Source organism: Terrapene carolina, unplaced genomic scaffold (genome assembly GCF_002925995.2).
Source record: "Terrapene carolina triunguis isolate 2854851 unplaced genomic scaffold, T_m_triunguis-2.0 Scaffold42, whole genome shotgun sequence".
Classification (NCBI taxonomy): Eukaryota; Metazoa; Chordata; order Testudines; family Emydidae; genus Terrapene; species Terrapene triunguis.
In genome coordinates, this window is record NW_020664393.1 from 30992772 (window position 1) to 31019223 (window position 26452).

General features: G+C 38.6%; 1 protein-coding gene across 25 annotated transcripts in view; it reads right to left on the reverse strand.

Annotated features, from left to right (window-relative positions):
• Positions 1-26452, reverse strand: part of RIMS1 (regulating synaptic membrane exocytosis 1) — a 484827-nt gene that overhangs the window by 100262 nt on the left and 358113 nt on the right. For 13 of the 25 annotated variants that reach the window (XM_026654646.1, XM_026654648.1, XM_026654729.1 and 10 more), the window contains one exon: positions 9309-9421. The exons of 6 other annotated variants lie outside the window; for them this stretch is intronic. In XM_026654646.1, coding sequence (XP_026510431.1) covers positions 9309-9421 — 113 coding nt within the window. Of the gene's footprint in view, positions 1-9308; positions 9422-22417; positions 22448-26452 lie in introns of all 25 variants that reach the window. 6 more of the 25 variants (XM_026654647.1, XM_026654643.1, XM_026654709.1 and 3 more) reach the window with 1 other exon arrangement.

Genomic DNA, 26452 nt, shown 5'->3' on the forward strand with positions numbered 1-26452 from the left:
AGAAAGAAAGAAAGAAAGAAAGAAAGAAAGAAAGAAAGAAAGAAAGAAAGAATAGGGGTTAGCACTGGAGGTAAATACACAGTAATTTAGACACATTTTATAATGCCTAGTAATGCTCAGGAGCATTCTCCAGCAGAAGTCCGAAGGAGTCTTTTATTCATCTAGAATCCCAATACACTTTCAGCTGTCCAAGTGGACTCCAAACCTTATTTAAGAAAATTCATATAATCAATTTTTTTCTTCTCACATTTTTAAGTGGCCACAAAAGCAAAAAAAGAATCAAAGAAATATATTTGTAAAGCTTCAATAAACTAAAGCATGAGAATTTTTTGCAACAATTATTTTTCTCCCAACCATATGTGGTACTTTAGGGTGTTTTTATTCCCAAAATGTGTTGCTCATCCCAAAAGCAGAATATGGTACTTGTTCTGATAACAACTACTAGGCAGTAGGTCTATTTTTAGTCATTAATAGTAACAAGGATGGGAAGTCCATTCCCTCTGCTGTGTAACAGCATTAGTTATAACTCCTGTTCTGGGTTACAAAAATATAGCACTCTTTCAATATAACTATCTGAAGTGTAAACTTGTACTGCAGTTATTCTGTTCACTTGCCACCTATGGAGTAGCTCGCTCCTGTACTGTGTCAGTGAAAGTAGAAAAAGGGGGTTGATGAACTGCAGACACACTAACTTCAGTAGAAATAATGGAGACACAAACTAAAAGAATGTTCTTGCTGGAGGTTATTCCAGTTCTGTTACTGGGATATTAATATTTTCTTGTTTAAAGGGCAAATTTCACAGATCATTTCATTAATCTTTTAGTGGGTTCAAAGCTCATTTCTACTTCTTTCTCCCCACTCTCCCTACTACTATGGAATATAAAGGGGCTTAGGATTTAGCTTCATAGTCAAGATCCTGTGGCTTTCCTGCAGCACACAATAAAGCTCACTGTATACACCAGCCTCTATGGACTCTCTCTGTGTGGCATGCAAAGCTCTGAACACAGTTGCTCAGTTCATGGCCCTTCTGTAAGGCTTCTCTCTATCATAGGTACTTATATGGTCCTCATTACAATAGTATCTGAATGCCTCACAATCTTTATCCTCACAAAAACCCTGTGAGGTAGGAAAGCATTTTATCCCCATTTTACAGATGTGGACCTGAGACACAGAAAAACTAAGTGACTTGCCCAGGGTCACACAGGTCTGCCAAATCCCAAGGTAACGGCCAATCCACCTCTCCTGGAAGACTTAAATTGTAGACCAAAATCTATGTAGCCTGGTCCTAAAATAAAGCCCCTGTTAAATGTCATATCTCCTTTTTTGAGCTGGATATGACAAGTGCTGCAGCTTTCCTGAAGATTAAGTCTTAACCCATGGCTTCAATGAAAAATAAGTTTACGTTAAACAAAATGCTTTCAAAAGACTCCAAGTGTTAACTGAGCTAGCAGTGTACATAAATCTAGAGTGGCGTCCTTTTAAATGATTACTATAAAGCTCTCATCAGTAGCCATCTGGAATAAACACCTCTTTTAAAAATGTGTTGTGCGTTGACTGGAACAAGAACAGCTTTGGAGTTTGTGCATATGTGGAGTATGTAATATTTGTAACAAATGATCCTGAATCAAATTCTTCTCTCACACCCGTGTAAATCCAGAATCACATGATAGCAGGGCCTGTGAGTCTCCCACATGTAACAAAAACATAGCATTAACACAAACATATTATTGTTGTTCTGGGGACAAGAGCCCTACTGATGTTTAGATAGTGATGGGGGAAATGAGTCAAATAATTCTTTAAACTTTGTTTTAAAAAAAATTCCTTTCATTAGATTCACAGCAACATTTTCTTTGTTTTTTCATTTAATCTTTTCATGTAAATTATGGAGTTTTTCCATTTTAACTGAAGCCAGTAAGGAGCTGAACCAGCATCTACATGGCTTCCAAAACAGCTTGAAATTCAGAGTACAAAAGACAATCACAAAGAGAAGGATTATAGTAGTCCTCATGCAGAGATTTGCTTATTCACAGTATGTTTACTGAAAAATAGCCAGACTGTGATTATTCAAATACTAACACGCTGCCTGGTTAATGGCTGAATACTGCGAATATGCGAAATAACCATATAGTGAGAGTGAATGAGAATCCCAACACCAGAATGAAGAGAACTGCATGCTTGGAAAAAATGTACCAGTTTTAGCTCAGAACATAATAACGGCCATACTAGGTCAGACCAATGGTCCATCTAGGCCAGTATTCTGTATTCTGACAGAGGCTGGTGTCAGATGCTTCAGATGGAATGAACAGAACAATGCAATTAACAAGTAATCCATTCCCAGGCATTCAGTCCCAGCTTCTGCCACTCAGAGGTTTAGGGACACCCACAGAATGGGGTTATGTCCCTGACCGTCTTGGCTAATGGACCTTGATGGACCTATCTCCATGAATGTATCTAATTTGGAAGCTGTACAGCCTTGTCGCAGTCTGACAGCTTGAAAGAAAAATAATTTATGTATAATACAAAGCATATTTTAAATAAATAGGGAAATACTTCTTCACATATGGAATTCACTACTGGAGGTAATGATGCAGCAGAACACTGAGGATTTTAACAGCATTTAGATAATTCTGTGCGCAACAGAACATTTACAGTTACATATGGTAAAAGGGGAATAATCAAATCTCATGCTTCGGGGTGTCAACTGATTACTGCAGGACCCAGGAAGGAATATTTTCCCTATGTACAGCACCTCATAATTGGCCACGAGCTCACTAGGGAGAGTGGCTCATCTTTCTCTGAAGCAATAATCATATGCCTCATTGTCTCTACTGGTGGCAGGATGGGGGAAATTGGTTTTGCTTTGGGATGGCAAACTATATGCTTGCAACTAATATGAACAATTTCTTTACATCTACTACTTCATCACTCACATTCAGAATTTTAAAATTTATATTAGATCACCTCAACAATTTGTCTTTACCCATAAAAATAAGTCCATCTTCTATAGCTTTCATTGTTTTTCACTTTATACCATGTTAATAAGATTTTTAAAGAACTGTAGTAAGACTGTTGAATATGGGCATCTCTTGCTAAAGACCACACTAGCTAGTCTTAAATTAAGAGCTATCATATCCCTTAATATGGTTTATCAGATATTTATCACAACTGGTATTAAATTGTCTAGTCTATGGTTTCTTGTTTGTCTCATAAAAACTGCTGTAGACAAGGAAAGATTATAGCACTAAGAGTCAATCTGCTTCCTGTACCAATATACATATCAGATTACAGTGGTTCAGGGTAATGAATTTCATCACTGAAGAATGTCTACAAAGTTAAAATGCTGAGAATGTGCCCTCCACAACCAGCATGCAAAGGGTTAGCTGGAAGAAAAAGAGCATTGCCCCTTTAAGAGCTTCTTACCAAAGGTGGAGAGAAGGGGGAAAGTTTACAGGGATGGACAAGAAAGGCAGGAAGCAGTAGGGGCAGGTCAGGAGAAGGGCACTGCACTATCCTTCCTGCTGACCAGACGAGTGGGGGTGTATTTATACCCCATGCAGCCGTGGATAGGTCATCTTTACCAGGATCTGGCTGCCAAGTGGTGGCCCCAGGGCATTTTGTCATGGGGATAGCAAAGCCCAACCATTTTAACGATAAGGGTTAATAAAGAGGTGAAGGAGGATTTGAGGGTTTTGGAGCAGTTTCTGTATCAACAGAGTGTCTTTTTGGAGGGGGGAAAGGATGACAGAGGCAAATTTAATGGTACATTCAGATGCATCGTGAGGAATAGGTTTTGGAGTATTTTATCAAGACAGGTGGCATGCCCAGAAATGGCCCTCAGATTGGATACAAAAAGGTATAGTGAAGGATATACCACTCTTGGAATTCTTTCCCATTTTGGTAGCAGTAACTATTTGAGGAACATATTTTGGAAACAAAAGTGTGCAGTTTTGTAATGACAACATTGCCGTGGTACAATCACCGGTCCTCCAGATCTCCCAGGACCATGAAGTTGGTAAGGGCATTTGGATTCTAGTGGCTAAATCTTAACATATGTTTCTCTGCCAAGCATATGCCCGGGATTGCTAATGACATAGCCAATGTGTTGTCTTGATTTCAGATGGACAAATATCAGAGACTAGCACCAGGGAGCAATCAGGAACCAGAACAGATGCCGGTAGCACTCTGGAATTTTGACTTATTACAGCTCTCAGGGTAGTCAGAGATCAGGAGTGCCATAATGTTTAGGGCCTGTGACAGGAATATTAATGATTTTGTGAAATTTCAGAGGCCAGAAGGTCTGCCAATGATATGGCCTACTCTGCTGTACTCTAGTAGTGTCATCTACCATCTCTGGTTGCCTATTGAGCCTTATATTGCCAGTAGAATGAGGGGTTACCCAGATTCTTGTGGTAGGTTCTCAGTGCAGAGGTTTTTAGTGAAGTAATCTCCGGACATGGGTCCTAGAAAAGATCCACGTTCTCCCATCACTGTTCAAACACTTAGGTCAGTCCACATTACAGACCTATATCAGTATAACTACGTCGCTCAGGGTTGTGAAAAATCCACACCTTTGAGCAACGTAGTTATACTGACCTAATCCCGTGTATAGACAGAGCTATGTCAGTGGGAGAGCTTATCTTGCCAGCATAGCTACCACCTCTCGGTGAGCTCTCGGCCTACGGGTGAGCTCTCTCCCATCAGTTTAGAGCATTTTCATTAAAGCGCTACAGCAGTGCAGCTACACCGGTGCTGCTGCACTGATGCAGCATTTTAAGTGTAGACATGCCCTTAGAGATTTGGTGCAAGTTCTCAATCAAATATGCAGAAGCAGCCAGGAGGCAGCCTTGTTCAAAGCTGCATTCCTGGTAGCAATTTTTGGAGCTTTTAAAGTCAGTGAACTAATGCCTGAGTTAGCAAGGGATACTTTTGGAAGGACTTTGGAATGGAAAGATTTACAATGGGAAGTGCAATCAGTTTTCAAAACCATGAGGATTTCCAAAACTGATCAAGGGGGCAAGGTGAGTCGATATTGCTACAGCTGTGCGTTGAGGCAAGGAATTGCCCAGTAAGAACATTAAGGACTTATACAATAAAGAGACCCATAAGACCCCTCTTTATCCATGGTGATGGAAGGCTCCTCACAACTTTGTTACAGTTTTCAAAAAGGGACTTTCAAAGCTGGGGCTACTGGTGCAAGAATTTGGTTCCCACTTTTTCTGGATAGGGCGTGCAACGGTTGTGGCCCACCTAGGGTAGGGGCCACAGCAATTCAGGCAATGACATTCAAGTGTACACAAGATGTATGTGAGACCCCAGGTAGAGAATCAGAGTTAATTTTCTTGTACTTCCACTTTCAGAATCATGCAAGCAGGCCAGGTAGGCAGTGATGTGGACCTGCAGGCACAGTATTGTATACTGGGCACACAGGCAGGAATTCCAGGTTGGTGAGCAGTTCACATCTGGGCCTAGAGAGTAAGGCAAGCCTGAGCTGGCATGGAAGCAGAGGCGTGCTATTGGACCAGCTGATGTGTGTTGTACACTCTTTGGGAGCAGACACCGGATGCAAATATGGTTCACTTTGGTTAAAAACAAAAACAGGAAGAAATCTGTGAATATCTGGGAACCAGGCAGAGGTGGGGGAGGCACCAAGCATTTTGCTGGTGCCTCCTTGTGGCAGATGTCCTGGGCAGGTACTCAGTATAGAATGGATATGGTTACTGGATATAATGTGCTGGAAAAGAGTTTGAAGGAAAGCATCTCTTAAGGGAGCTGAGTAAGTGGGGTTTGCAGTTCCTACGTCTCATGAGCAGGGAACCGACCTCCCTCCTGATTCTAGACTCCTTTAAGGGAGCTGAGGAAGGGGTTTGGGGCTCCTACAGCTGGAAAAGCAGGGAACTGATCCTGCTTCTTCCTGCACTGTAAAATTTCTTGCTGGGCACTCCCACATATTATAAGTGAATAAAGTTGCAGCCTCATTAAATGACATCCATTGCCTCCTGTCTTTTTTTCTGGTGTGGTTGAACAATGAACTTAGTTAAAACCTTATACCTTAAACATTTATAACAGTCTGGATTATATTATCTGTGCAATAATGACCTTAACGCATAAAATGACAAAGTTACTGGAGCAAAAACCACAATATAGTAGTGACAAGTTAAAAATAACTGAGATTAAAAAAAACTCAAATCACAGGTCACAGTGTAAAACTTTATCCACCCATATATCCAGATCAGGTGACATATGATCATCAGCTTGGATGTTATATCTGATTTTAATTAGGTGGAACATTAAACAGGTGCATGTTAAGGATATTTTGGATTTCAAGCTCAGCACAAGTTACTCACTTTACATTCAACTGTTTTATCTTGAAAAGCTCAGCTTCTTTGTAATGACATAAGGTGCCCAGAAAAAGTAACCCTGTCATACAATCGATGGACACCATGCTTCCTTTAAGATATGATCGTTTAATTTTGGCCTCAGTTCCCCATATTAATACTGTGATAGGGTGTATCAGCCCCACACTGGTGCAGCAGGGGTTAACCCTTCTCTCTTGGCCAAGGAGGTCACACCCCCTCAGCTCTGCTGGGCATGCTCCCGCTGGAAACAGGATATAAAAGGCAGCAGAGCAGCTCAATCTGCGCTGACTGCCAGTGAGGAAGGAGGTGCACTGCTGACTCCTGGGGGAGGAATGCCTGCACTACAGGATGTGGAGGCCAGCCAGATAGAGACAGACTGCAAAACATAGGGTTGGGACACCACAGAGAGGGGAGAGACCGTGGAGACCCAGAGATGGCAAACTGCAGAGAATCGTGTAGGAAGTGACCCAGGGAAACTTTGCGGGGAAACGGTGGTAGAACTGGAGACGGGCTCGGCGTGTTTCGGTAGGATCCCTGCCGAGCTGGTGGTGGCAAACCCCACCACCGACAGGGCCCTGGGTTGGGAGTCGGTGTAGAGTGTGGGCTCAGTCACCTGGCCCGGTCACCTGGCCACCGCCCACTCCGGGGTGGTGGCTCAGCTCACCTACACTATTGACTCTGGCTGCTAGGCTGCCCTGCCCTGAGCGCAAGGGCCAGGTTATTGACTAAGGTCACAGGGCCACACACCCTGAGACTGTGGGCAGTCCTACCGACTCAACTGTGGGGCTGTAATGCACCTCTCTCCAACCTCCAAAGGGTCATGGGGTATATCAGCCCCATGACAAATACATATAAATACTGGCGGGAGAGCTAGGAATTTGAAGGGCTGACAGCAAACGCCAACCAAAGCACATGATCCTCTTTGAGACAGACGTAATCTAATAAGTGTTTCACTGTCATTGAGAAATACATGTCTATCATATCTGTGTTGAAATATTATGAAAATTGGGTATGTTTAGAGCAGTGTGAACCTCTGACTTCAACTGTATATGTAGTTAGAACAAACCAACTATGACTGAAGTTTGACTTGCAGCTGTGAACCAACAATGATTTGACAAAACTTTTTGTAGGTCTATGAAGTGCCCAAAGAAGCTAGGGGGAACTCTCTTCCTTTTATCTGGATACCCACAATTTTTAACAAGCTACTGCGTATGCTGTATTTTGAGTTTGTGATTGATTGGGATAGGTCACATGGGACATGTTTATTTCTCCCATGTATCTGGTTGACTGAATCTGTTGCATGTGATCTACAATATAAACCCAACATAAAATGAGCTATTTTACTTTTACCCAAAAAGTAGGGCTGTTTTTCAGATGATTTGACTGGAAATATTCAGCAAAAAGTGCTATAGCACCAGCATCTGTATTAATTTGACAACCAGTGGCCTAATATATTATCTTCCTCTTCCTGGGATTATTTATATTTATCTCTATTTTTGATGACAAATTATATCCCAGTTATACAAATATTCCCATATTTGATATGCTCTCCAGTTTAATTATACTCAGACCAACGTTTTCAAACCTAAATATGGATTTAGGAGCCTAAGTGTGTGGCCTGATTTTTGAAGTATTAAGGACCCAGCAGCTCCCATTAATTTTAACTGGAAGTTGCTGTGTTCTCAGAAACACTGAGAGATGTATTTTGGATTGGGGAGGGAGGGGGGAATGTGTCTAGCAGTTGGATACCCGTGCTTGTGGAGTACATGTTTGAAGCATTCTAGCGATGCCAACGTGATTTTACTGCAAGGTTTGGCATTTTTCTTGAAGCCCCAGTGCCTGGAGTGAGAGTGAAAATCCCAGCTTTCATTGTTTAAAAAAAAAAAAAAAAAGGTTCTAGTCCATGTGAATAAAAGCTTAAAAATGTGAACAGTAAAGGCTCAAAAGCCAGAAAACAAATAAAAGGAACCCAAAATATATTATTTACAATCCCATGAGTCTGGGGGCCTATTCATGATTTTTGACTAGTTTATAGTGGTGGTGCTGGTAATACTGTGTACTTACAACTTCCTACAGTATGCTTTTATCTTCATACTGTCACCCTATGGCTGCTCATAGTAAGCAAATTATTGTTATACAATAGTCTCAATGCAATACTTTTGTTGTTAGAATGCTTCTAGTACAGCAGCAGAGTGGTTGGTTCTGCCTTTGATGGTCTTTTATTTACACTAAATAGAAACAATACTGTCTCTCTAAAAAGGAATGATAGGATCTACCTCTAAGTACCTCTCCCCCAGGACCTCCAGAAGCATCCTTCCTGCCTCAGTGCTCCAGGAGGCCATATGCCTTCAGCAATTATGCACATACGGACAACTCTGTCCTCTATGACCTGGCTTGTAAAAGGCATAACAGAACACTACAAGTCATTTTCTGTGTTCTAATTGAGACCTATTCAGCAGAAAGAGCAAATGGCTGTGGAAGCACATATATGTATTATAAAAAAAATTTGCCATATGGTACCTTTGGACTAAACTTTTTAATGCAACTTTTATCATGTAAATTTGTGTCTCAAAAGAAAATTTTACATTTCAATTAGAAAAGAAGATCAAAACTCAACTGATGTTTGAGTCACTGTGAAAACAAAATCCCTTCATGCATTTCCAAGCAGGAAAGATTATGTCTGTAGCAATATTAGGAAGCAAAAATGTTATCCTGTACAAGCATCTGCAAAAGCATTTTGTATTGTGCAAACCCATTTTAGATTACTTCAAAACTGACGTCTAATACACTTTTCTGACTATGGGTCAAAGTGATATAATAAAGCTTAGATTCAAGAAAGCTTCCTTCAAATGTATAAACATTATATCCTTAAGTATTGGATAATATTTTAAGTAGCCATGTTACTCCTTCACCTTTCCAAACAAAATATTGTTTTAATACTACTAACTTTACCTTGGTATATTGCTCACGCTCATATTCTTGGCTAGAACCAGACCCTGTTGTCTGATTATAACGATGCACTTTCATTTTCATCTGTCGCGTTTGTTCCTCCACTACTAAGCTTGCTGTAAAAACACATAATGGAAGCCTATTAAAAGTGGTGAAAAACTTCTAAAGAAATAAATGGTTTAGCAGCAATTTTGATCTTATTTCCATCTCAACAAAACAAAGAAATATACAAACAGTACAATAACAAGCAGGGTGTAAACACTGAACAGAGGAATGCTAATATTAATAAATCAAGCAATTCAGCTGCCTAGAGTCTTAACCTGAAAATGGATAGATATCCAAATTTCCCATATACTATCAAACTAGTGTAACAGATGTCAAAAGAGAACAGAATTTAAATTGATAGGCTGAACTATAAGCTTGTTAAGTCGTCTGGATGCAGAGGATATGCTTCTATCCATACATTTGTTGACTGTGAAAAATGTTGTTGTTGTGTTCTAAGTGTTAATACACTGAACAGATAATACTAAAAATATTTAAATAAGAAGTTATTAATTCCTACCATTATCTTCAAACACAGTAATTGTTTACTATGACTAAAACATTTATAAGGAGGAACAATTTTCTCTGACTATAAAACATACAAAAATAATTTGCATAATTTTGCTTGCTGTGCCTCATGGACCTTAGAAATATAGTATTTGCTTTCCCATGTTTCCTTTTTTTGCAAATAATAATAAAGAAGAATGTTTTCTTGCATTTTTACTTTTTCCCACTGTAATATTTACTGTTCTTTTTTTAAAAAACTAAGAACTGTAGTATTATAGAGAACATTATCTTCTTTCCTTGAAAGTAGTTAGCACAGATAGTACTGAATATATTTGCAAATATACCTTTGAAAAATAAAGGAGACAAGATGTGAAAGATTGTGTGTGTTTGGGTGAAAGCACACATTTATTCCATTACTTTTGCTCAGTATTTGGTGGCTGTTTGTATAAAAAGGTTCCTCCAGTCAAAAGAAGTAAAAGAAATTAACTGCTACATATATTTCTCTTAATGGGCTATATATTCTGCCATCGTTACTCACATTAAGTAGCACCTTACTCCACAAGCAGTCCTACTGGAATCAATGAGTTTACTCTCAGAATATAGTACTACATAATATGAGTACAAGTGGTAGAACTAGGCCCCAATAATCTTGTAGTGGTCACTATACTTAAAGTTACACTAAGACTTCCATTCTGACTGTCAGTTTTTACAGGGTCATAACTTTCCGCAAAAATTCTCCTTTTCATCTGAAATATTCTTGCTTTGTCTCAGAGCAAAGATGATTTTTTAATTTGGAAAAATCTGAGCACAGTCCTTTCTCCTACTTTTGAGTTACACATGGCTTTATACATTTATTTTCTGATGTCAAAATGTTAATTTCTTTTTTACACATGCATCTCTCAAATATAGATGAATTTTAAAAATAAAAAAATTTCAGGTAATTAATCCCTGAGGGTTAATACCCAGGACAGTGAGGGAAAACAAAACAAAACAAATCAAAACAAAAAGCACTGAGTTATAAGTCACTGAAAAACATAAGTTTTCCAAGCATAAAATTCAGAATGTCAACTAAGTTCAAAATTAATACACTATGGTATTTACAAGTCTGCACTGTGAGCTAACAGAAGAGATCTGTGTAAGCTTGTCTCTCTCACCAACGGAAGTTGGTCCAATAAAAGATATTACTTCACCCACCTTGTCTCTCTAGATATTGAGGCTGTCGGGCTTTGTGTTATTTTATTGTGGAGTTCTATACATGCCTACATTTTTGACTTTGCAAGTATAGAAATATACAAAAATCAGTATGAAGATTAGGGTCAGCTGTTCAAAACTGTGAGCAATTGCCCAAACAATGATTGTGCACCTATCTATTGCACTTGCGCGTGTAAATCATGGAATGTCTATACGCTGGCGGGGTACAAGCAAATGCACAGGTGCACAATTTTGAACATCCCTTTTCCTCTACTTTTATTTTTTAAAAATGGGAAAATTAAATAAAACAAATTACATTACTGATCTGATATAGTTATGATTTTAAATTCTAAAGGCAAGAAATGCAAAAGTCAAAGTTATTGCTGTAACCTTTAATATCCACACATTATGGTGGGCCCAATCTGGCAAATCCTAGACATGCAGAATGCCACATTGGGCCCACAGAGTATTCTGGATTACTAATTATGCTGGGAAATGTGTACCTTAATTGTAGGGGTTCAGTTTTACCATCAGATATGCAAGTACAACTCAAATTGACTTAAATGGAAATTGCATGGAGGTATCTGAGGCAAAATTGAGCTCTCTACATTAAATTTTTAAAGATGGCATCTTATTCTCAATCTACAGTAAATTGTGGGGAGAAATGAGAGGATTAAATTAGATCACTACCCTACCTATTTTGTATGTGCCATCAAAGACTGACATCTTAACCCCAGTATTTATGCCTGGAATTGATAGTTATATAAGCTTACATGAGAACCACCAGTGAGGATTGTGAATTGAATTAAAATTGTCTCATAAATTTGGCTTTGTTTATAATTTAAGTAAATGGTATTAAGCCCACTGATTCATTATTCTTATATTCCTAAACAGGAAATGTGTAAAATGCATATCTTATATATAAAATACAACTATGGTACTTTGTACCTTGTCTGCCATGCATAAACAAATACATATCTGTTATGCATCTAACGGAATGTTCTGAAAGGAGGTTCAATCAGATGTGAAGATTCAAAAATGTTACTTGATTATGTAACTAGTCTATTGGAAAAGTGCTGTTAGGTAACCCAGAGTTCATATGAACATTTAATGTACAGCTGCTTCTAAGAGAAATATGATATATGTCCTTTTAGAATTTGTGTTTGTTCAAATGGTTGAGGTTTGGGGTATTTTTTTTTTTTTTTTTTTAGCAATCTTGAGCACTATGAGTATACACTAATTTACATTTTAAAGCATTAGAGTCACAGACCTCTAACCTCATCATCAGCAATAGTTACACAAAGTAAGAAGTGCTACTCCAATGTTATGGGTGAAATTCTGGCCACACTGAAGTCAATGACAAAACTCCCATTAATTTCAATGGGGCCAATTTCACCCTCTGTGTTCAATGGTGGAAGCCACACCTGATAGAATTCCCACACTAAGGGTAGGTCTACACTGCAAAAAAAGGTGTGTTCTTAATTTGGATTAGCTAACTAGGGTTAAAATAGCAATAAAGACAAAGCAACTTGGCTTTTAATTGAGAGCCTGGGGTAGGGGAGCAGGTTAAACTCAAGCTGCTAACCCAAGTTAAATGGGAGTTGCTATGTCTTCACTGTTATTTTGACCTGAGTTTGCTAACAAGGGTTAGTTACACCGAGTTAAGAACACACCTTTTGTTTGCCATGTAGACATATCCCAAGTCTCATCAGCACCCACTGACTCAGGCAAGAAGTCAATATTATAACATATTAGGAGAGGGGAACTGCACTAGGAAACTTTCATTAGGACTTTATGGTTAGTTCTCATTCACTTTCCCCAAAAGGAAGCACAGTTTGACAGTTCTGGTTGTAGTATTTCACAGACAACTGTTCATACGTCTAAAAATGTCAGTTACATTAATTGTTTATATGTCTTCTTAATATTATACTCATTTATCAGGATTTTTATGTGCTTTGGAGAAACCTATTTTTATGTATGCATTTATTTATTCCCCCTCCCCCCAAAAGAGCATTACAATTATTTTTGGCCTATGCATTTATTTGATGAGAGCTCACATGGCCCATTTCAGCAGCTGAAGGTGTCAAAATCCACAGATGTATAGCTCAGAGGTACTCTCTTAGCCAGATGGCTATGGGAAAATTCTAAAGCCCTTACTCATGAAGTCAAGTAGATTACTCACAATGGGGTTGCAGGTCTTGCAGAGCTTGTATTATAAGGGATTTTCAGGCTCTTCCTGGGTAAACTATGTGAGAGTTGAAGAGCAATGATTCACATTATTCAGGACATGAAGAAGCATAAAGCCAATCAAAGGCCAGTGAAAGGATTTAAAATGTCAGGCCTCAACTTTATCAATTTTAACATACAAGGAGGGAATGAATCCCCACCTCCTCAAATGCCCAGACATTAACTGTGTCCAGTGTGGGGTTGAATGGCCTCTCACCATACCACTAAGGAATGAAGCCAGACTCCCTTTGCTAAATACCCCTGCTCAGTTCATGATTCAGCCCACTGTCCCGTCCCACTAACCACCTACTGAAGGTGGAAATGACAGTACAGACAAGAGAGAGCCCAGTCTGCAAAGATTTAATACCTTTGCTGTAGAGATTTAATACCTTCTCATACCTTTCCTGTGTCCCGTGGTTAGGTTCACCCCAAGAGCTGGCCTTGTGAAACTCTATATGCTGGGCACTGGCTGCAATTTGTGACAATATTTATTGACATACATTTCTTCATCCTCTTATTTTCTTACCCCCACGTATCATACCTCCAGGATGCTGTTAGGAGGATGAAAAACCCACCAGATACCTTTACCGGTTTTGTCCAGAAGAGATAAAAAAAATGCTTTCTAATCTCAAAAGGCCATTGGATCAGATCCAGAGAAAACCTGGTAACCCAGCTCTGACAACTACACCAACTGAAGGACCAGGGCAAGACAGCTATAAGTAGCAAGAATGGGTGCTCTGTGCCCAAGAATGCTTAAATACACAAGAAGGAGGGTTTGCTGGGGCCAATTTTTGCTCCCTCCCCTACCTACCATATACTGCTGAATTAGCTAATGTGTGACTATGCTCAACACTCTCCGGCACCAGCCCCTACTGACATATGATCTCTACATGTATTCTGAGCAGGGAGAGAGGAAAAGGAGGCACATCCTTCCACCAACTTGGACCTTGGGGGTGTAGCAATTGCCCTGCCAGTCTTATCCCACTAAGTCAGGAAGTGGAATTTAATGTAAGCCCTAAACTAACCAGTACCAGTAAAATGATACTGTATTAATAGATTACTGCTTATATATTCCTGTAGAAAGATTTGGATTTGGATTTTCAAAAGCACCTAAGCAAGTTAAGTGCTTAACTCCCTCTGGAATTAAATGGAAGTTTGGAACCTAACTCCCTTAAGTTCTTTTGGAAACATTAGCCTTACGATATATGTTTAATGTGTTGCACAGGACATTATATATGTGTCTTCTATTAACATAAAGAAATTCTGTATTTGCATGTTTAAATATTTGGCTCCCCCTAAAGTCACATGAACCATCCAAGGGCAGATTGAACCACAAGAGTTAAGGTCACTGTGCTGCCAGTGTACCCCAAGGATTTCCTGAAGAATTTTCTCTTTTCATTATTTATATTAACTTTTGTTACCTAACATTTTTAGGCCATATTTTACACAGGGTTGTGCTGCTCACTGAGTGGAGGGGAAGACATGCAGTTATATTGTAAAGTTCATTCCCTAGTTTATGTACATTTTTACCTGGAAATGACTGGAAATTGTTTTATTAAGATAAGTTAACAAATAAGGCCCTGATCATGCAGTCAAATCCAGGTGGGTGGACTTCTGCCCTGAGGGAGACCCAAATACAGCAGAGTGATCTAAATGTGTCAGAGAAGATTCAGAATTGAACCCTGTCAGATTTTGGAAGTAAAACTACATACCTGGACTTCTAATTTGAGTATACAGAATAACAAACTGTGGTATGTATGCAGTGGAAGAGTAAGTCATCATAATAATTTGTAATGGTTTATAAATAGCAATTTGAAAGATGGAAATATTTCTTCTGTTATTGTTACAAAACAAGCTACAATTAAAATTAAATATACTTCTTGTTTCAGATTTTCATCACAAGAAAAACAAGTCTCATTTATTATTTTGTGGTATTTATAGTATCTGTATGTTTAAATTGCTTGTGTAAAACAAAAATTAAATCCAAATTCACAATGGACTGGAATCTTTCTGGCACAAATATCTGCTCAGTGCAGGAGGGGTAGAGATGAAGACACACTAGGGAGCTGGTTACAGCTCTCTTATTCTCAAGCTGCAACTGCTCTAGTCCCAGCCCTGGAAAAAATTAGAGCAGGCCAAGAATTGCTGTTACTTAAGACAGTCCTTAAAGGACCTTATGCCAGCTATGAATTTTTGGAGGAGTGCCCTCCAAATGCCCCAGTGCCTCTACAGAACAATAGAACCATGAGCAATAAATTGTATGGTCATATATAAAATATACCACAGCAGATAAATTCAATAGATTTGTTTTTAACCAAGTTATAAAATTAATAAATGGACAGAATGCAGTAGATGCAATATACTGGAGTTTAGTAAAAATGTGGACATAATAGTGCATGAAATCTTATTTTTAAATTAATTCAAATTGAAGTAATCTGAACAGTACAGGTTGAAAATTATGGGAGGTCTGCAAACGAAGGCCAGTAATGATAATCAGCAGTGCCACGGAGACTGGGTTTGTGTCTGGATTTATTTAACATCTCTAACAATTTGTAGGGGTTAAACTACATATACATTTATATTTGCAGATTTTATTAAATTGAGGGATATTGCAAACACCAATGCTGACATGAAAATAGTACAAAGGGGTAAAAAAACATGGGCAGGAAATAATAAACCGAGATTCTTCTTGCAAAAATATAAACAAAGATATTTTTAAAAATATGCCCAAACATGATAAAGCAAAGCAATCTAAATTTGAGCTTGCAATGCTATGTGAATACCAAGAAAACAAAGCGGGTTTTGAGCTGTAAATATCAGGTCACATATCACTGACCAAGGAGACAGCAGAGTTCCTTGGTATCAAATGCTAAAGAGACCATATCTAGTACTGCTTATGTTTCACAGAACCTTAATGCAAGAAATGTGTTGACAAATTAAAATGAATTCAAAGAAGAGATATAAACTGATTAGGCGCCTGGAAATACTGACTTGTATTTTATAGCTATATAATGGGTGTAAATATCAAGAAGTGAGAGTAATAGGCTGAAATGTAGCTGAAGAAAATTTGTGTTATGTATCAGGAACCATTTAACTGTAAGGCCCATTGGATGGCTGACCAATCTCCCATGAAAAACTGTGGTCTTCCCAATGTGTGAGGCATTGAGATCTACCCCCGTCTAAATACTAAGGAATATATGGTAGGTAGCAATATCTCATTAGCAGGGATGGAGAAGATGCTGTGGTTCTTTTCTATCACTAGCTTATGATTCCCTACTTTATGCTTTTATTCCTGCACCTCTTTCACATACACCAATAACCAACATAGACAGACTACACTATGCAGACTTTGCAGGTTTGGAATCCTGGCAATGAGCAACATTAAAAAACCACACACACATTTATCTGAAAGAGGAATTACAATTATTTTAGCAGTGAATTATTATAAAGACGACATCACTACACAGGATACTGCTATTTCAGGAGATGGTGAGTGGCCATCTTCAAGCAGTTCACCAGATTCCAAACTAAAGAACTTTCCACAAACTATACACATACAAGAATACTGAAATTGCATCATCTCTTGGGTGGAGACTAACAGCCATCCAGCAAACAGAACAACACTAGTGGGCAAGGGAAATTTTGGCCAAGGACACCAGGGAGGTGTCAGGAATCTTCAATACACATTGCAAAACAGACCTTCAGTTTTAGGACATTCAAAATACATTGAAAACCACACACTACTCAATTTATCTAACTTCAAAAGGAGCAGTTATTTCAGGGAGTCTATGTACTCCAGATTCAGTGTTGTTGAAAAATTGGAAAGGGTTCAGAAAAAGCTAAAAGAATTATTCCAGATCTGCAAAAGCTGCCTTACAGTGACAGTCTTGGAAAGTTCAGTCTAGCTGAATGATCAAAGAGAATGATAAGATGTGACTTGACCATGGTCTATAATTACCTACATATGAGGAGAAGATTTCTGATAACACAGGACTCTTTAATTTAACAGATAAAGGTATCACAAGATCTTGAAATTGAAGGTAGATAAATTAAGGCCAGAGATTAGGTGTACATTTGTAACAGGTAATTAACCATTGGAACAACTTACCAAGAGATGTGGAAAATCTCCATCACATGATGTCTTTAAATCAAATCAAAAGAGGATATCTTTCTAAAAATATGCTTTAGCTCAGCCACAAGATATGGGCTTGATGCAAAGAATCACTGAGTGAAATGATTTGGCCTTTGTTATTCAGGAGCTCACACCAGATAATCATAATAATAGCTTCTAGAGTAAAAATCTATGAATCCATGAATAATGTTTAGACAATTTCCTATTCAAATTGTTGAAGGAAAGTATATATATATATATATATAAGAACATAGACAATGAGTAGGCAATTTCTGAAGGGTAATTTAGCCCATTGAAAAAGTTGTTCTAGCACTTTAAAATGTGGGATATCATTAGTGAGAGTGCCCCAAATATGGTACTGGGAGAATATATACCCATTCACTCTTTATCAGACCCAAAAGAAATAATCAGCAATTTACTATTTTAATTCTGCATGATATTTTGTCTCCTTTGAGTTCTTCAATCAGCCAACTAACATAACTAGAATGTACTGAAGATGTTCATGAAAAACAAAATCAGATTCAGTTTTATGTTCATGAGAGCTGGGTGAATAATTTACAAATATTTCAATTGAAAAGTGTTGCGAAATTTATTTAATGAAATATTCAGTTACTATTTTACTACCCTCATTGTTCACCCTCATTTTTTCTGAATGGTTTTCATTTTACATTTGAAAAGAGTTATTTTGGACAAATTCAGGCCTGTGGATTCTTCAGTTTCTTGTACAAACTATATTGCCTTCCATACATTTTTAGAATGTATGGTAATAAAACTGATAAGAATTTTGGACTCAGATGATTCATACAGTTATCTTGCATTCAAATTTATTAAAGGGAGGATCCCCAATGAAATTACAGATTTTTGTATACATCTACCCTTTCTGTCCTAATAGCAGTTGCTGGGATAGGACTAAGAATCATAATTAATTAACCATCTGGGAGGGAGGGAGGGAGCTAAAGCATGTATATCCAAACAGTGGAAAAAATGCTAGGGATCATCCACCTGCACACAAGAAGACAGTCTCTGCCCCAGTCTACGTGTAAGCTTTCAATTTCTTATGTATTAGCACTCAGTTTTATGCTCCTATAAATAAATGTTGTGAGTCATTAAAGCAATGCAGGAACTCTAGCACTGGTGAGTGTACATAATGAACACAAAGCAAATTTACTACCCACACCAGTACTCAAAGACTTGAGTGTGCTGCATGGACTAATCTGAAACCATTTGAAGATTATTTTTATCTATTCTGCATTCACTTCAGGTTAACTCTCCCTTAGTGTGGCGTAGATAGCAGTCCAAGTCACAGATAGTGGAATCAAAATGGCAGAACTGTTCTAAGAACTTTGGGGCCAATTCCACTCCAGCTTTGCTGTTGTGGTCAATCTCATTTCTGCTGCTCGTATCTCCACAGCTGGGGTTTCTGGCATCATACCAGTATAGAGCTGGTATAACGGCTCCTATGCTGGCCCATCTGCAGGCTGTGGTATAGGAGATAGGGAAGGAGCTGTGGCTGCGCTGCATGTTTCAGCAACCCTTAGGTGAGTATACAGTTCTTTTTGACCATAGGGTAGAACTGCCCTAGGCTGCTTCAACCTAAGCTAGGACTAGCAGAGACTGGCCACAAAATTCAGGGAGCTGTAGACCTTACCTAGTAGATATCACATATTCCCCTTTGATTTTTACCCTTTAAACCTTAGGATAAAATTTTCAAAAGCACCTAAGTTACTTCAGAGGTTAAATCCGATTTTCAAAAGTAACATAGGCACTTAGGAGTCTAAGACTAATTGAAAGTTTCAATTTTACTATTTACCAACATGGTAAAACTTTTAATTGTTTGAAGAAGAATATTATATTGTTTATATCTTTAGGGACTATATAACAATATAGCCTATTTTGGTCCAAGAAGGTATGTGGATCTAAAATTGTAATGTACTTTCTAGTAATATGGTGGTGTTTTTTGTTTTGTTTTTTTTAGAGACACTGGGCTCAGTACCATAACTCACTCCCTATGTTGGCCAGGAATATAGTTGATATAAGAAAATGAGAGAGTTTCTTTGCAATCGGTTGAAAAAATTCCCATTCTCATTGGCCACTAGATGTCTCATTTCTTCCACACAAGTCATATTATTGCATTTATATGAGAGAAAGAGAAACTGTGCTCTTCAAAAAGTCATTGTGGTTATGGAACTTTTTTTCTGGTAGTGCAAGACCGCTCTAGCATATGGAAAGCATCACTCTCGCCAACTGTTGTAATTTTTTTTTCTTACAACTCCTGTGGTTTTATAACAGTAATATTGTCTCCTCTTGATCTTGTAAGAAGCTCCTCATAGCTCTGGATTTCTGACTGACCTATAAATGATGATGCATTTCTGACCACAGCCACCAGAGAATATAACTGGGAGCCTGTATCACAGGCACTAGGCTGCAGGCCTGGCTGCCACCAGCAAAGGCCACTGCTTAATCTATTGTGGAATCTCTTCTCCCCTGTTTGCACAGCCTGTGCAGAGCATCATGGGAGCAGTAGACCTTGGGGCAGATGAGGCAGTCGGAAGCTGTTACAAAAAGGAGGAGAGGCAGCTCCCGCTTGCCCCTTCTTACATTCACTTAGTGTTGTGCTGATTAGGAGAAGAGCTATGGGAAGCGGGGGGGCGAAGGGGGTTGGGAGAAGAGGGAAAGGAATGATTCCAGGAGCATGTCCACCCACCTGCTCCAGCCTGCAGGAGTCCATTATTTCCCCACTGCTGCTGAGCTACTGTATGGAGGGGAGCTGGTCAAGAGCAGTAGGGTGTAAGGGGTGGGGTTGACTGGGCAGGGGCTGCTCTAATATCCAGAGAAAGGGAAGGAGCAGAGTTGCAAACTAAACCTACAGTGGGAGCTGGACAGGTGCAATCACAAGCAGAAGGAGAGAGTGTGAGGTAGGAGGCATGGGGCTTTGAGGGGGAGCTGAAGGCAGTACCAGCGATCAGGGGAAGATTATGAAGTGTCTCATCTATCAGCCAGAAAAAAAGGAAGGAAGTCCTCCAATTGTTCATTTTAGGTTGAATTTCCTGATATACATACACAGAAATGGGGTGATACCTCCTCTGTCTTACAAATCAGAAAACAGTCCAAAACATGAGCCTTAAAAAAAAAATCTCATGATTTTTAAGCCAATCTTGCCACAGGATTGGCAATACTGAAACGCTAGCCTGCTCTTAACATATAAATCTTGATGTAACTTCTGTCTGCACATGGGGACCTTAGAAAGTAGACAGTGTCCCTTTAACACTGAATTATTCAGATCATGCTGAAAATATGCCTCTGACTATGAGAATGGATGCCGGAGTTCTTACCAGATAAAACTGCCATTGAAGACAGTGGGAATTTTGCTAGATAAGTTCTGCATGATTGGGCTATATACAGTATGTTCTGTGAAAACCAAGTAAGTAAACACAGGACAAAGTGAAGTGGTTGCTCTTTTTATGGCACTTTCTCCGATAGTGAAAAATAAAAGTTGAATATATACCATGAAAAGACTAAAAACTTGTTGCACAGCATTGTGTCCTGAACTGTTAGTACAAGATAGCCTAGAACTTTGGAGATGGGATTCAGATTAAGACCCAAACTTCTTCAAAGCAGATGGTATTTGCTGTTCTGGTTCAAATCCAATATCCAATCTGATCAGATCTCTGATGTTTGGGCCACAGTCTATGAAGTTTAGATTCAGATCAGAATTTTTCAGAGTCTGGGAGCACTTGAATCTGATGTTCTAATTTGGGCTTATCACTACTATTATTGTTTATTTAGTGCAGTGTTTTACTGTCAGAGTTAAATATGGTTCATTTGAATTCTTCTTTGTCTCCCCAAGCAGACTTTGTCTTGAATCATCCCTTCTTTCAAAAAAAGCCAGAATTGCCCCCCACGTAGTCCTGACTTGGGGAGGTGCAAACAGGGCCAGCTCCAGCTTTTTTGCCGCCCCAAGCGGCAAAGGAAAAAAAAAAAAAAAAAGATAAAGCCGTGATCGGTGGCACTTCGGCGGCAGCTCTACCGCGCCGCTTCATTCTTCGGCAGCAATTTGGCGGCTGGTCCTTCCCTCCGAGAGGGACTGAGGGACCCGCCGCCGAATTGCTGCAGAAGAGCCGGACGTGCCGCCCCTTTCCATTGGCCGCCCCAAGCACCTGCTTTCTGCGCTGGTGCCTGGAGCCAGCCCTGGGTGCAAAGTATTATTCCACTTCCACTTCCTGGAATAAGCCACAGGAATCATGGTGGGTCCATGGGAGGCCAAAACCATGTGGGGTGCCTCTGCATTTCATCTTGCCCTGGTAGCTTCCTGGCAGCATAGGACCTGTGCTACTAAGGGCTTCCCAGGCAGTGGTGATCCTCATACCAAGAATATATAACACAACCCCAAACTGTACTATCCTTTCTTCAGAATCTCCCTGCATCTGAAGGAGGGATAATGTTTGTCGTCCTTCTGGCCATCCCACTCTCCAACCACTCCTCCTGTCTGACCTCAGACCTATGAAGCATTCATAGACTCATAGACTATCAGGGTTGGAAGGGACCTCAGGAGGTCATCTAGTCCAACCCCCTGCTCAGAGCAGGACCAATCCCCAATTGGGGACAAATTGTCCAGGGGCTTTGGAGGAGAGGACAGGATGGTGCCATGGCTGTTCCTCTGTGCCTCCACATGCACAGAGCCAACTTGTGGACCTTGAAGAGGTGCAAGCTGAGCCTCTGGACTGAGTTTCTACCCAAAGTAGCACGTTCTCTACTGCACATAATATCAAGGGACTCAGGTTAAATTCGCTGTGCACCATTTTAATCAAAAATTTGAGATCACACATCAAAATCATTTTCCAGTCGTAAAGAGGGATAAACCAGATAACAGCTAGATATTTGAGATGGAACCTTTTTTTAGTTGATTTTCATTGATGACTGAATGAAATGTATTAACATGGAAAATAATGGGGAGGGGGAAGGAAGATAAAATTCACAGTTGTCAAGTGTTTGTAAAATGTACATGAATATTTACCTTTTGAGGAAGAGTTATAATTCTCTTGTTCTTCAATGAATTAAATGCACGGAATGATGGAAACAAAAGAAAGAAATCAGCAAATTTAAAGTTAGACAAAGAAATGTATTGCATTTGACAATGGCACATACAATAGGCTGTATCAGAGCATACATAAAAGTAATGTGGAAAATCAGGATGATAAACCATGACAAATTATGAATGCAGAATATTTATTTAAAACTATGGGTAACAATGAAGTTACTGATGGTCAGATTGTGAAGTCCTTGTTTCTTCTGCTGAGTGCAGTAGTGCCAACCCCAAGTGTTCAAAAAATATGAGTCAGGCCCCCAAAAATGGAGACACGTTTTAAAATAATAAATTTTGAATTCTGTTTATTTGTCTTCTGAATTCTGAGCTTCAAAGGTGAACTCACTTCATATTTTCTCCACAATGAGTGCTAGAAATTTACTTGTTGAATTGAAAGCTGCAATTCTCAATAAATCACTGGACACTAGAAAACAGGGCTTTAAGGAAAACACCAAATATCATGAAACTTGCGATAAAATTGTGGGAGTTGGCAACACTGATTTTAGTCAAAGGGGTCTACTCATGTGAGTGAGTGTCCCTCAGCATGAGTAAAGGTTCCACAATCTGGCACCGAATATGCAATGCCATCTAACAATTTTAAATGAAACTAGGGACATGAAGACAAAACAAAAACAATGCTAAAAGGCGGGAATTGAAAACTGAAATAGTATCCTCTTTTATTAGCCTCTTGTTAGAAAGCTCATACTCTGCTCTTAGTTACTTTGAATTTATACCAGTGTACTTCAGAGCAGAACTTAATTGAGAGGGTCCAATCCTGCAGCCCTTACTCAAGCAAAACGCCCATTGGCTGCAATGGCATTGCAGAAACCAGTATTCTGTATTCTCTAACTGAGAACTATAGTTGCCACTCAATTTTATTATTTAACAATATTGCGATTCTTTGATATGAAATTCTATGATTGTTTGTCCACAGGTAACAATGAAAATAACTTGTCAGTATACGTACTTTCTCCATGCAATGGAGATCTTATAAGTCTATTTTATCATTTTTTTTAATCTAGTTTATATAAATTGTACCCATACCATATTAACACCGGCATTAAACTCTTTTCAAATAAGAGACCCTTTGGTTAGATGGAGTTATTTAAGAGTTAACTTGAAAATATATACAATACAATTAATTTCTGATTATTGCATACCACCATCTGTCAGAAAATTCATTTGTTTTTCTTTAAGTACATTCCTCTGTTTTACTTCAGACATGGAAAATAGTTTTCTCTCATGCACTATAAAAAAGAACTATTTTGATTTTAAAGGAAGATATCAAGAGACAATTTTTGTACCCACTTTCTGGATAAAAAGCTGCTTTCCTACCTGAATCTAAATTTCAAGCCAACTGGTTTAGATTTCTGTTAGTACAGGGTCATTTCTTGCAATATTTATTCATGCACTGTTCTCACATTCTCCGGTGGGAGATTTTTCTAAGTGCTATTGGGTCAGGCACAAAATTATTTATGGAAGTGTAAACTGGTACAACTCAACAGGTCAGTAATGTAAAAACGACAAAGAAACAAAAAGAAAAACCCATTAAATCTAATATCCAATATCACACACTGTATCCTTATAAGAACTATGCAAGGTGAAACCATGTTAACCAAATGAAAAATAAATCATTTTGTCAAGAGTCAAATGAGAGTGAGGACAGGGACAGCGATCTGGTTTGTCTAAAAGGATTCTTGAAAAGTAGTTTCCATAATAAATACTATCATCCATGTGTCTCATTGGTTCAGAAATTTCGATAAGCTCTAATACACCTTTTCTTAACCACATGCCTCTCAGTTATTCATTTGTCAGAATACAACCTACTTCAGCTAACGACGGCCTTAGAAAAAAACTGCTGTGGAACACCAACCTGTATGAATTTCCTTGAACAATAAGGTGAATAGTTACCAAATAACAATGTATGGGCTCAACCTGAAATCCTTACTCAGGTCAAACTCCCATTAAGTCAGTTCTTGTTATCAATAGAGAAAGGACTGAGTAAAGACTACAGACATAGACGCTAACAACAAAATCTATGCAACTGTATAAAAAGTTGTGATACAACAGTAGAGAAATTCATAGTTAATACAGAAACTCCACTCTTTACTTGCCACTTAAATATTGAGTACTGTAGTAACAAAGAGTGATTCAAGCCTTTTACAATCGCTCAGCACAATGTGACAAGTTGAGCACACACACTCTTCTTTGCCAGGGCTTAGAATTTCATTAATTTAACCATTGAGTCAAAAAATCGTCATGCTATTTTTATATCCTTTTTTAATATTGCCAATTAAAACAAGGAAAGAAAAATGATATATTTCAAAATACTACAAGTCTGGGTAATGACCATGGTAGCTTATTTGCAAATACTTACAGATGTTTAGAAATGTGAATTATGTAAAAACACCCGTAGAGAATAGTTTTCACTTGCAGACCTCTCAGGCCCTGATCCTGCAATGAGATCCACGTGATCACGGGAGTCTGGAAATTTTTGCCATGATACAGCTGGCATAGTTGCATATCAAGGTCCATATTTGCATTTCAATGCACAGATACAAACACTTGACTCAAATGTTATCGTGACTTTCACTCAAATTTCTGTTGCTTGAGAGAAGTCCATAGCCGAGTCCAAGTGCTAAAATTTTTACATACTGCAATGGGTTGAAAAATACTATTGCATGTCTTATAGCTCTTCTAAATAAACAACTTGATAGATAATTATTTTTTTTAAAACACACGAAGGCATTGATCTCCATTTAGAACTAAAGGCCCCCAAAAGTTCATTTTTTAAAAAATTATGCCATTTTGGAATTTTAGGAACAAAAAGATATCTTACACTGGAATTTTCCCCTTACCTGTAAAATTGTGTTCTGTGAACTCCTTTGTACCTGACCACAGGTATCACCCTGCCTCTATGATGCAATGGGATTGTCACCATCCTTTACCCTGAGGTTTCTTCTATAGGATTTTCTATGTAGTATTTCTACAATTATGGGCATTTCTAAACTGACAAACTGGCTCAAAAGTTGGCTTTCCATCAGCTTCAAATTGAAACTGTTTCCAGGAGTGTTAACTTATCAGTCATTGTCTGATACAGGCAATAAATCAGAACTACTTTTTTTTCAGTCCTAACTTAATAATGACCAAAATTGAATTTCTGAGATACTGTGTAAATCCTGTAAAAGAGGTATTAGCACGGATGTCATAATTTACTACAGAATAAACAGCTCCACAATAATATTATTTGTCAAAACAAAAAATAAAACCGCCACCCACCTCTCATTCCAAAATCCATTCCCCTCTCTGACAGCAAGAGCTTTACACAATACTAAAATTGTTTTACTGAAAGCTGGTATGTCTTCTGACTATGCAAAATCATGATGAATGATATCACTTACAGTCGATATATATTGCTATAACCTTTCTACAATGATTATTATAGTCCACAAAATGGATTTTTTTGTAAAACCATTTGTATTCACCCCTCTTAGTTCAGGAGAATTAACACGACTTTCCATAAACTCATAACATCATAGCATACAGTATTCTCTTCAAATGCAGGATGTAGTGTTTCCCAACACTACCTGGCTTTATTTACAACTGAAGGAAATGCAAAGAATATTGAACCCAGAAGTGCAGCTCCCCCTAACATTAACAGATCGCATTGGATCCTGCCATCATCTACATTCATGTAGCCCTGCTGACTGTGAATTGAAGTCATTATGGACCTATCCAATCCCAATTAAAGTTAATAGGAAATCTTCCACTGATTTCAATATGTTTTGGATTACACCCTAAATTAGGTCCAAATTGTACTCTTAGTTATTCCATTTTATACTGAAATTGGCTTGATGTGGGTTGGACAGCTGTACCAGATGGCAGAATTTGACCCAATGAATCAAAGCAAGTATTTGGTTTTATGGCCTACATTTCATCGAGTTGTATGTCAGAGAAATGTATATG